Here is a 12,905-nt window from a genome sequence, read left to right on the forward strand (position 1 = left end):
ATTATAGGACAGGCATTTCCAAAATTATTTTACCTGTGTTTAATTATAGTTTAAGAACAGTCAAACAAGAGGCTCAGTAAATAAAAGGATAAAATTATGAAAAAAAATCCAGAGACAATAAATGAAAAGAAGGTATCAGAGAATCTCAGAAAGGATTTTACAACCTTCTTGGACAATTGATTACATAAAAGAAAAGCAGTTATTGCATAACACAGGACCAATGAAAATTACTCGCCATTTTCAATTGCCATTGGGTATATAACAAATATTTTAATAGCACATTTTAATATGATATAGATTCAACTTCTCTTTCTGAGCACAAGCAAGTGCAGGAATTTAATCTATCTGACTAATTGTCATCCTAATTGGTAGTGCCCCAGTTCATGTCCAAGTAAAATATCTCCAATTAAAAGCATGAAATATATTTCTAAAAATTTAGACAGGAACAAGGGAGTGATTGCACTGTAGAAAAATATGGAAAATACTAGCTCTATCAGTCTGAATATCTAAATCCCAAATTCTCTGCTTCAGTTCAGCCAGAGTTTAATCAAAGCCAGGAGCAGAGAGTGGTGACAAGTAAGAGCTGCGATACACCAAATCATTGTTAATCTGTCTCCTTAGGGTAGATCTAAACCTATCTGGTGATGTGAGATTCACTCAAATACTTCCATTAGCCAAAATTTTTGTCAGTCAAATTGGACCATTATGTGCATGATCAAAGGGAATTATTTATATCTGTAAAAGGGGGAGGAAATAGCACAGTGACCCACATACTGAATTTAATTTTAATTTTTTTGACAAAATTAAATGTTTACCCAGGCTTTTGCAGTTTGTCAATTGAGAAATTAATTTTTGAACCTCAGAAGGTGAAAGTGGAGGTCATTCAGAGAAAGATTCATCAACAAACTGGACATGTGCTTTGTTGCCTTGGGACATAGTAAATTACCAAGAAAGTATGCAGTCCAAGTCTCTCGAGATTTGTTATTATTTTCAGAGTTAACTCTGGCTGAAAGTTGAGAAACAAGACTCCAAAACCGAGAATAATTTGTATTTATCACAGCCCATTTTTCGAATTTGGGTTTTTTTTTTCTTTAAAAGCTTCTTATAGCCTTTTTAAAGGATTAAAATGTTTCATGTTAGGGCATTTTATAAGCTAGAATATAAAATGAATATACTGTAAGGCGTTTTTATAAGCTAGAATTACATGTTGAGTCAAGATTTGGATCAATTGTTAAACTGATGTGAAGAAGATTGCTGAGCAGGCTGAGTATGCTTCTGGACAAGGTTGATGATTCTTTGATAAGTAGAGATTACTTCATGGGGGTTGACTGACTGCACATGGATTGTTTCAGGAGAGTAGCTAATGGGGCAGCAAAAAATAGAAAAAATGCCATAGACAGTCTACTAATCCAAATTGGTCTGTTTCCTGTCCGAGGAGCTGAATCATTGAATGGTCTTGAGTAGCTTGGTTCAATTAAATCAAAGGCAAAGACATCCATTATTTGTATATATTATCAGGACTAAATTGGTTTGATCAACTTTTAAAGCATAACCTATAGCTATAGTCTTTTTTGTTAACAGCTGCAATATGTTATATTTATATATAAATTGTATATCAATATACAATTATATTTTCCAAATATAATTGGAAAAGTAATGCTGGAGAAAAAGGAGTTTAATAATACTTTTCTCCTCATTCAATATAGCTTGAAGATTGTCTAATTCTGGTAGTGTTGTCACTCTGATCAAATTTCAGACTTCGCTAAAATAAAAGATATCCAATAAAGAATCTCCTATGTTGAGTTTTATCTGTTACATAATTTTTTTAATATATAATCTTAGAAATCTATCTCTTTTTTTGGCTCTTGGACTCATGAGAATTAAAGTAATGTGTAAAGATTTCTATAAATAAATCATGCAGACATATAAATGTTATTAATTATCTTCTATTAAATGTTATAAAGATAAATATTAGAAAGTATATGAGAATTCATGCTGAAAACCAATAAAATACATTACATATCTAAAAATTATGTATATCTTGTTGAACTTATGAATACAGTAAAATATATATAAGCATTTTACTTAATATAGTCATATTTTTAAATTATTCAAATTATTGCACTTGTTTCAAGTTCAAATACTGTTATGAGTTGCAAGTAGCAATTCTGACCATTTAAGAAGTGTTCAGATTTTGAAACAGGATAAGTTATTGGGACTCACATATATTACTCACTGAGAGCCTGCCTTAAAAGTTCTCTTATAGATTTTTATTTAGAATAATGATTGATACCTGTAAGTCTAGACTATCAATGGCTTGCTCTCTCCTAAGTTGGTAGAAACTTTATAGGGTGGGGCAGTACAACTGTCCCTATTGCCCAGTTAGGATATAATCAAAACATGAATTACTCCCATATTATTGTAGTTTTCAACTAGATTCCTGCAATAATTCCTATTGACAAACTTACGTTTTCGTAAACATATGATGAATCTTGTGTATGAAAGTATTAGACAATTAACAACAAAAATGTCCATAAAAATAATTATAACTAGAAAAGGGGGGAGGTAATGGGAGGAGTGGCGAAATAAAAGGGTAAACATACAGAACATTCATTGTCGGAACACCAGTATTATTATCAGTTGCAGGTTACAGTTATAGATGACCAATTTAGTATGTATGTTTTATTTAAGAATATTTATTGGTTGGGGGGCATACAGTAGATTGAAACTGAATATGGAAGAATTCCCTCTATTCACGACATAGAGTTTAGATCTATTATCTACTGAATGCCCAAAGTTTGATGAAACTTCTTCTAGTTCCTACCTTAAATTCTTCATACTTTATCTTTTGTAAATTCTTTCACTCCAGATTGGACTTTTCCCAAGTGTTCATGTAGGAATTGATTTCAGCTGAGGGTGACGATCTATTCTGATATCGTGATATGGATCTTAATGTCAATTTATCACTTGTCAGATAGGACAAACTCTTACTGTTAAAGAATATTCTTAGCCACAAATGACTGTATTGTTATAGCGCAAGTACAAGTTGTAGGGGTTGAATCACACCACAGCAGAAATTTAAATTAAGATCCTGCCAAATTGAAGTAGAATTATAGTTGAGGAGAGATGATGGTAAAATGTTAGATTGCACGTACTGTAAAGAATGAACTGGTAACAGAAATTTTAGTATAGCTGCTGTTGGCAATTATTTCCTAATAATGCAGGATCCCAAGATGGCCGGTACAAGCAAAGCATCCAGAGATTTCCTAGAAATCAGGTGGCTTCAAAGCTTGACTAATTGTGATAGAATTTTAGGGATTTAAGTGGCTGTGAAATGACTAGTGACAACCATTAGCATGTATAAGGCAATCCATGCTGAGCATAATAGATTAGATGCAGGCATGTCAAACTCGTGACATCACGTGATGTTGTGCAACATATTGTGACTTTTTCCCCATTGCCGGCAATGGGGTGGGCACGGTTTCATCGTGACGCATCTGGCCCATGGGCCAGTAGTTTGACATGCCTGGATTAGAGGGTGGGAAATTAGGAGCAGAACACAGCAATAGCACTTAAACAATCACCTCACAATAGTATCTATGTCCATTTTCTTGGTTGCCATTATTCCTTAACCCAACACCATGTTTATAAGATATAGTTATTTCATGTAAAAAGAAAAAGGGAAAGGGAATAGAGGCAGATAATTTTAAATTCCAGCAAATATAGCATAATTTCCACATTTAGCAGAAACAGGCTTCGATCTCAATATTGATTATGATATCACAAATCTAATTTCTATCCTTTTAATAAAAACATGAAACTTGAAATAACATATCTTGAAATCAAAACGTTTTGAATTTGAATAATTTTGTACATGTGTAGAAATAAACCCTAGAATTTAAGTTTAACTGGTTTGTGATCAAATTAAAAATTTTGTTTGATTTTTTTCCCTCCAGTTATAGCAAGATTTTTGGACACTGAACAATTACTTTCAGTTTTAGTACAAATTCCAAAGCAGGATACGGTATGTTTATAAATATTTTTACGGAATACATTATAAATATCTATCGATTATCTCTTGTTGTTGTTGTTAATTGCGAAGTCGTGTCCGACCCATCGCGACCCCATGGACAACATTCCTCCAGGTCTTCCTGTCCTCTACCATCTTCTGGAGTCCATTTAAATTCACAACTACTGCTTCAGTGACTCCATCCAGCCATCTCATTCTCTGTCGTCCCCTTCTTCTATTGCCCTCAATCTTTCCCAGCATTAGGCTCTTCTCCAGTGAATCCTTCCTTCTCATTAGGTGGCCAAAGTACTTGAGTTTCAACTTCAGGATCTGGCCTTCTAAAGAGCAGTCGGGGTTGATCTCTTCTAGGACCGACCGGTTTGAACGCCTTGCAGTCCAAGGGACTCGCAGGAGTCTTCTCCAGCACCACAGTTCAAAGGCCTCAATTCTTTTGCGCTCAGCCTTTCTTATGGTCCAACTTTCACAGCCATACATTGCAACTGGGAAAATCATGGCCTGGACTATGCGCACTTTTGTTGGCAGGGTGATGTCTCTGCTTTTTAGAATGCTGTCTAGATTTGCCATAGCTTTCCTCCCCAGGAGCAAGCGTCTTTTAATTTCTTGGCTGCAGTCTCCATCTGAGGTGATCTTGGAGCCCAGAAAAATAAAATCTGTCACTACCTCCATTTCTTCCCCATCTATTTGCCAGGAATTGAGAGGGCCGGATGCCATGATTTTGGTTTTCTTAATGTTGAGTTTCAAGCCAACTTTTGCACTCTCCTTCTTCACCCGCATCAAGAGGCTCTTTAGTTCCTCTTCACTTTCTGCCATTAGAGTGGTATCATCTGCATATCTTAGGTTGTTGATATTTCTCCCGGCAATCGATTATCTCTACTGCTTGTCTATTTTAGAGAATTCTGTTCTCATAGAGAATATGAATAAAAACCACTTTCTAAAAAGATTTTTAGATATGAATACACAGCCATGCATATATGCAGAGATGGTATTTTTATCCTTTGCGTTGTACTAGAAATGATGGGTTTTCTATATTTTAATTTATTCATAAACAAATTTAGCTTGACAGATATTGATATTGATATTTTCTAATAATGCACAATAGAATTTATACTTAGTTGTTTCATATATGATTTAGTTTTAATTACATAAAATTAAACTTTTTAAGATTTGTTGTTTGTTTTTTATAGGTAATCAAATGGTTAATGATTTAGTATTATACTAGGTGACTGTAAAATTCTCTATGAATAATTAGTAGGAAATTTATTTTTTTTTCCTTCCCCTTATTTCCTTTGTTCTTCAAACCTTGAAAGTATGAGATTACCCAATGTTAATAGCAGATTAATTAATCAAATTAATATTAGAAAGTATGAGATTACCTACTGTTAATACTAGAGGTTAATAGTAGAGGGACGCACTGTGGTTTAACACTGCCAAACTAAAGGCTCTAAGAATGCACAGTTTATTGGATAAAGGAGATATCGTTTAAGGCAGTGGTTCTCAACCTGTAGGTCGGGACCCCATTTGGGGTCGAACGACCATTTCACGGGGGTCGCCAAACAACGCAGTCCACCATTTTTTTCCCCTTTTCCTTAGCTGTGCTACTCCCTTTTATTCTATTGGCTTTTGAAAGCCAATAGGAATTGTCCAGGCTGTCTCTGCCCTGCTGAGCCCGCCAAAAGACCCATTCTGCAAACGGTGCTGCACCAGTTGAGTAGTCCTCGGCTTACGATCGGTTGAGGGTTGCGGCATTAAAAAGGTTGAGAACCACTGGTTTAAGGTATATTTCTAATATGCCAACTCTAGTTATTGTGCTTACAGGGAAAATAGTAATGTCAGTTAACACAAATAACTAATTACAATAAATGGTATTTAGGCTATTTTATATTGTACCAACAATAACATGATATATTTTTAAAACAGGTTAATGCATCTGAATCAAAAATAACCAATTTAATTTATCTGAAGCATACTTTGGAACTTGTGGAGCCTTTGAAGGTATCATATCCTAAAATACTATGTAATGCCAATTATGGTGCTCATTTCATTTAATTCTCAAATGAAGGAATTTATACTCTATTAAACCAGGACTTTGCACTCTATCCTATCATGTTATTTTACCAATGGGAGGGATTGCTTTTCTCCTATTTAAAATATTATCAAACTACCCAGAATGTGATACAGCTAAGCTAAACAGTAGATAATGGATACACTAGGACAGGGATAGGCAACCTTGGCTCTTTTATGACTCGTGAACTTCAACTCCCAGAATTCCTGAGCCAGCATGGCTCAGCTTGGAAACCTCTCCCTTTCCCGTCAGCATGGCTGGCTCAGGAATTCTGGGAGTTGAAGTCATAAAAGAGCCAAGGTTGCCTACCGCTGCATTAGGATATCACCTGATACTTAAATGTGACAAATGTCTATATACCTAAATATATCCCTGTATATAGTCACACACTGAACTCTCAGATTGTCCAATCCCCTATATTTACCTGCTGGGCTGTCTACTCACCACTATCTGATAACCACGTGTTCATGTATGTGCGTGAAAGAAGGCAGATAAAGATAGGTGGAAGGAAATTCAAACTGAACATACTTAAAGGTTGTCTAGACCAGAGGTTCCCACGGAGAGAGGTTTTTACGCGGACCAGAGGGGGTGTGGTTTTGTGTGCTGCCTGCATCCCACGGATGGAGCTTTCCTTGTTTGTACGGACCAGTTGCTGGCATGCCATGGACTGGTACTGGTCCATGACCAGGGGTTGGGGACCCCTGGTCTAGACCAGGACTCCTCAACCTTGGCAATGTTAAGACTTGTTGAGTTGAAGTCCACAAGTCTTAAAGTTGCCAAGGTTGAGGACCCCTGGTCTAGAACATACCAAGGAACCTACCTACTCTCTTGGACTGAAAATACCTCTTCATTACAAATGTATCTTTTCCAGGCTGTCAAACTGAACTCTTTTAGATGGCAAGAAGGCTCTTTTCCTTAAAATGATCATATAGAGAAGTCTTATGATGCTTCGAAAGGATTTGACAGATAATATAGTTCATACGTTTTCCTTAGAAGCTGAGAGAAAGTGGCCTGGCTGTATATAGAAAATCTCTGATTGAGATTCTCTAACCTTTAGAATCAATATGTTCTATAACCTTTATGCTTGATTCTTGTCATTCATGCTTACTTGAAAGTTCATACTTGGGGGAAATATTATCTGGTAAATAATTAGTAGCTCCTTCAGGAAAGGAATAGTCTCTTTATAACTGCTGTAGTCCTGATCACTCTTGTGGAATATCTTTGCCAGAAGAACATCAGATGTGGGATTTTTTTGATTATACTTTTATTTGCTCATGCAAAAATGTATCCTTAGCCAATTACCCATGTCCTAATAACATATAGATAGAGCTACTGCAGTCATTTGATAGTTTGCTCCTATGAGAATTCACAGAACTGATTTTAACCTTTAAAACTCTAAATAAGTTTGAATCCACTATCATTGTGTGTACATACCTATCAGGCAATTAATACATCTATTAAACTATGATATATATCAAAACTATCTTTTAGAGTACCTGCTTGGAGGGCCTCCATGTTCTGAAATAAACTAGATAATAACAACTATCAAGGCTTATGAGTCAGGATGCCTTGTCATGACACTCACTTCTTCTGCCTGTTTACCAGGAATCAGTGTTATTTTTCTCATTTTAACACATGAAAGCTTTTAAATTTCATTAGAATAAACTAAATAATAAACTGAAGGTATGACTGACACAACAGTAATACAAACAACAGGAATAATCTAACTAATAATAGCTAATAATGTGATAATTTACGAAGAAAAAAGAAGAAAGTGTCCTGGAAAATTCAGAAAAATTGATATATTGCTCAAAAGTCTTCTTCCTTCCCCCTTTATCAAAAAAATAGCTCTTCTAAACAAAAATTGACAGAAGATAAATGCCAGTTATTTTCTGTACATCAGGTGCAGATTTTGCCTCTGACATTTGTATGATTATTTTGTTTGTCAGCTCCTGAGCCCCTGCCTTGATAAATTTCAAATACCAATACAGTTGGTGGTATATTTTATGACGTAGCTAAAAATATATGCATCTTTAATATGATTCAGAGTCATTTTATTAATTCAGTTGACATCTACCTTATATAAACAAATACTAAGTCAAATCTAAATCATATGTCTTAATGTTCTAACACTTGAGTTGCATTTCCAATAACAGGAAGATTTTAAGCAATTAAATACTGTTTTCTTTGACATATTATTAATTTACAGATATATTTTCTTTAATATATATTATTATATTGATACAAAAATATTATTAGTAATGTTTTGGTTTAGATAATCATTTTTGTAGTTAAGTTGGCATGAATCAATTTTTAAAAGTGAGTACTTTTTAAATTACTTGATTGATACTATTTGAAGCCAATTCTTTTGTGCATATATTTATTATACTGTAATTGTTGATTTACTTATATTTTAAATAATTTTAAAACATAAAGTTGTATTTTTTCCATCCAAACCTTAGTGAAGTAAGATAGAAGTCCATTAATGTTCCTTTACTCTTGTTCATGTAGATTTTCATTTTATTTAAACAGGAAGCCTTAAAAAGCTATAAGACTCCACTGTTAAAAGCTTACTATAGCTCTTTGGAAGATAGCAGGTACTATATTATAAATACAGTTTTATATCTAACATTTTACATTAGACAATAAAAGTTAAAGTTACTTCTCATTGTAATTATTGGTATTATTCATGTCATGTTGTTGTTGTTAGTTGCGAAGTTGTGTCCGACCCATCGCGACCCCATGGACAACGTTTCTCCAGGCCTTCCTGTCCTCTACCATCTTCTGGAGTCCATTTAAGCTCACGCCTACTGTTTCAGTGACTCCATCCAGCCACCTCATTCTCTGTTGTCCCCTTTCTCTATTGCCCTCAATTTTTCTCAGCATTAGGCTCTTAGTATTTAGATTTAAGTAAGTCATTATTAACTTGTTTTAAACATATCTATCACAACGAAAATGTAACTAACTAAAGAATCCTGACAGAAATAGTATTGTTTGAAGATAAATAGTTTCTCAGATAATAATGAAAAATAAATATTGCATAAGGCAATTCAACATATATGAATGTAGTGAAATTATGAAAATATATTATCTGAGTTGGGATAAAAATATTTTTAAGTAGTTAATACATTTGTAAAATATAACAGTCATTTCCACAATTGTGTATAATTTCTCTAGGTTTGGGATCATTCTTGAAAAGATTAAAACTGTTATTAATGATGATACAAGATACACAAAAGGATGTTTGAATATGAGAACTCAAAAGTGCTATGCGGTGAAACCTAATATTAATGAATTTCTTGATATAGCACGAAGAACTTACACTGAAATTGTGGATGATATAGCTGGTATGGGAAGACAATTTAGAATAATAATTTACCAGAATATAAATTTGTTTATTTATTTATTATTAAATCTACTTGCCACATCTCACCATGGGGCTGGCTTACAACAATAGAACATAAAATTATAAAACATGTAAAAATAACAATGAAACAATAAAAATGAATAATGAAAGCACAGCAATATACACTCTTTAATAACATTTACAATATAATGCAGAGTGCATTCAGGTATATGTTCCATAGAGTTCAGTAATATTTACAAATAAATATATGTAGGTATTAAATGCAGTCTTAAATTTTAAGTGTTTATGTCAAATAAGAACATTGTTTAAAAATTCTGAAATGTTATTCACATTGGGCAACATCTCCTGGAATGTTCTTCTGCTATGACTATTTTGAAATAAATGGGAATTGTGTCATTGGTCCTATGCAACTTGCACAAATGGAGTGTGCATGCACATGTTCACCTGCTGCTCACACAAGTGGAGATGTGCATGTACGTGCTTGCCCCTCGCTTCCGTGGCCCAATTCCAAATGGCTCACAGCCCAGTAGTGGGCCACAGCCCAGAGGTTGAGGACCACTGGAGTAGGTGATAGGTAGGCATATATTAGAATAGAATAGGCAGGAGAGTTACATGTGAGATAAATTTATGTATCATGACATAGCTAGTGTATGGAACAAGGATCTCTGCTTGTGGTCATATTGTATGGGTCCGTCCTTCCTTCCTTCCTTCCTTCCTTCCTTCCTTCCTTCCTTCCTTCCTTCCTTCCTTCCTTCCTTCCTTCCTTCCTTCCTTCCCTCCCTCCCTCCCTCCCTCCCTCCCTTCCTGTATTTTGAATTTATTTGTATGAAAGGGTTGTCATATGAATTTGCCTTATGTGGAGAACAAAATAGAAAACACTATTTAGACTTTTCAGGATTTAACATTTTTAAGAAGTAAGCTGTTTACAGGCTGTGGAATTCTAAAGAGGAATAACTCATGAATTTCTTCTTGAATCACATTTATTAATTGATCCAGGGATAGTTCTAAAATTTCAGATGAAAGAAGTTATGTCTTTATTACTAATTTTTAAAATTACTTTCCACTCATTTTTATAGGGACACAATACTAATACAATACTATTTTGCTTTTTTTAAAAGATTAAATTATTTTCTGTCTTATTGATGTATAAAAATGTCAAGATTTTTACCACACTGATTAATTTTAGTGACCAAACAATGTGGTTGACTGTCATAACCAAAATATTTATACCTTGCAATTAAGGAATGATAATACAACTCGCAGAAAAATATAACCTTCCTTTGAAAACCAGCTTTAGTTCAGCGCGAGGATTTTTTATCCAGATGAGCGCTGATTGTGCAGCAATACACAATGGTCAGCTTCCTTCAGAATTTACCAAGGTTTGAAAATGTTGGATTTCAAATCTATTATTTTATTTTTATTTATTTGATTTTCATCCTGTGTTTAGTACTTTATAAGTAACTCAAGATAGCAGATATACATAATTATCCTTCTTCCTCCTTTTATTGCCACAACAAACCTATGAGTTGGGTTAGCTGAGAGAGTGACTGGCCCAAACTCACCCAGCTGGCTTTTATGCCTACGGCATGAAAATTATAACTAAGTAATGTACTTTTTCACTAAAGAATACTGCTGATTTTAATAAATATAATAAAATCTATAATACAATGCATTGTATTTTTATTTTATTATTTCCATAACCAGAGTAATTTGTGTAGACTGAATTTCCTTTGTAGTCTGTTTTCAGTATTTGTGTAATGTTGTAGCACAGTTTAATAGAGGATACTGACTGAATATTGCTGCCTTTGTATATCAGGACGGGGATAAAAAAAATCTTATGTCATTTATCGCTAGTTATCTGTTAATAACAAACAGTGTTACCATCATAATTTACTAATGTTTTAATTTTGTGACCTTGCTCTGTTACTGATATAATTACCAGTAGTTGAAAGTTACAAAAAAAAAAGACATTTTAGCACACACTTTACATTTTTGATTGATCTTCTAGAATTAGGAATATGACTACTTATATTTAATATATTTTAATGTTCAGTTTGAACATTTCCGACAGATTACTAAAATGAAAAATGTATATAGTTTTACTTCACCTGATTTAATGAAAATGAATGAAAGATGCCAGGAATCCTTGAGAGAAATCTATCACATGACTTACTTGTAAGTAAGAATTATGTTGGTTATTCTAAGTAGAATCTTGATTGTGTTTTGTCTGGTCTTCCCAGAAAAAAATATTTTTATTTATTTATGTTTTGCATTTTTGGACTGGCCATTTCCCTGAAAGAGCGACTCTGGTGCTTATCAGCAGCCTCCACCAAAGAAATCAAATATTACGGAAAACTTTGAAGGCAAGAAGTCTCTTAAAGTCACCTTGTGTCACTGGTCTTGTGGCAAACTATATAACAGACACACAAGTGATTTATATTTGATATATCATTTATTATATGCTTGGGTGTGACTGGATATGTATGTGTTTAACACAAACCAGAAGCAATAAAAATAGAAGTTTTGTAAATTTAGTTTTCCCTTTTTGAATGAAACATTTTCTTTGATAATTATAATTAGGGCAATCTTAGTGTATTAAATGAAGAGTCATGTGCAATTGAACTTTTTGTTCACCATGAACTTTTCAACTCTGGCATTAGCTTTGAATAGGTTCAAAGAACATGCCTGATGACCAGACTAGTGAGCATACCTAATGAGGTAATTAAAGAATGTATGACACACTTAGTGATATAGTTAAGGGGCAAGACAACTGAAGACATAAAAAAGAAGTCATTTGCTAAGCTTTTTATTTTTCTGTCCTACATTTTGTAAGAAGGTGATTAGAGCTTGATTAAGTAAATCAATCTGCAGACTAATTCTCCTGAGTTGTATTCTCTTCTGTTCATGAAAGAGGAAAAAAAGCTAAAATCAACCTTTTCACTATGGACCCAGAAGTGAGCATCTCAATTCAAGTCACAAACTGACTCACTAAGGATATTGAGTAAAAAATTTCAGAAAGGAGGCTGCACGTAGGTTTATTATCTAGAATGTCTCCAGAGACACTACAAACAAAGTTTAAAGACAGTAGCCTCAGTGTGAGCCCTCGAATGACTAATATTCTGTGGCATATAATCAGGCTTAATAGTTATTAATTATGCCATTTGTCTTTGAATTTGTCGAATTTGTCTATCTAATAAAGCCATTGAAAATATTATTTATCATTTACATTTTTCAGCAATTGATTTCTATAAATTAATTATGCATTATATGAAGAAACATAAAAACATCCTTATGCTCTACATCAAATGCTAATAAATTTTATAGAGTGACTGTATGAGAGTTTCATAAAATTAAAAATTGTAGTGTTTTTAATACCCTTCTTATATGGGCATTTTCTTTATTCTTTTAAAATTCAAAGGACCACACGGATCTCACAGAACAGTGTC

The 12,905-nt window shown here is 33.7% G+C and overlaps 1 protein-coding gene across 1 annotated transcript in view; it reads left to right on the top strand.

Moving 5' to 3' along the window:
* The window catches only part of MSH4 (mutS homolog 4), a 59,277-nt gene that overhangs the window by 29,963 nt on the left and 16,409 nt on the right, over positions 1-12,905 (top strand). The window contains exons 8-13 of the mRNA XM_039327190.1: positions 3,957-4,024; positions 5,948-6,022; positions 8,625-8,689; positions 9,270-9,439; positions 10,702-10,838; positions 11,531-11,634. Coding sequence (XP_039183124.1) covers positions 3,957-4,024; positions 5,948-6,022; positions 8,625-8,689; positions 9,270-9,439; positions 10,702-10,838; positions 11,531-11,634 — 619 coding nt within the window. The remainder of the gene's footprint in view (positions 1-3,956; positions 4,025-5,947; positions 6,023-8,624; positions 8,690-9,269; positions 9,440-10,701; positions 10,839-11,530; positions 11,635-12,905) is intronic.

Source organism: Crotalus tigris, unplaced genomic scaffold (assembly GCF_016545835.1).
Source record: "Crotalus tigris isolate CLP2741 ecotype Arizona unplaced genomic scaffold, ASM1654583v1 scf7180000024358.1859470, whole genome shotgun sequence".
Classification (NCBI taxonomy): Eukaryota; Metazoa; Chordata; class Lepidosauria; order Squamata; family Viperidae; genus Crotalus; species Crotalus tigris.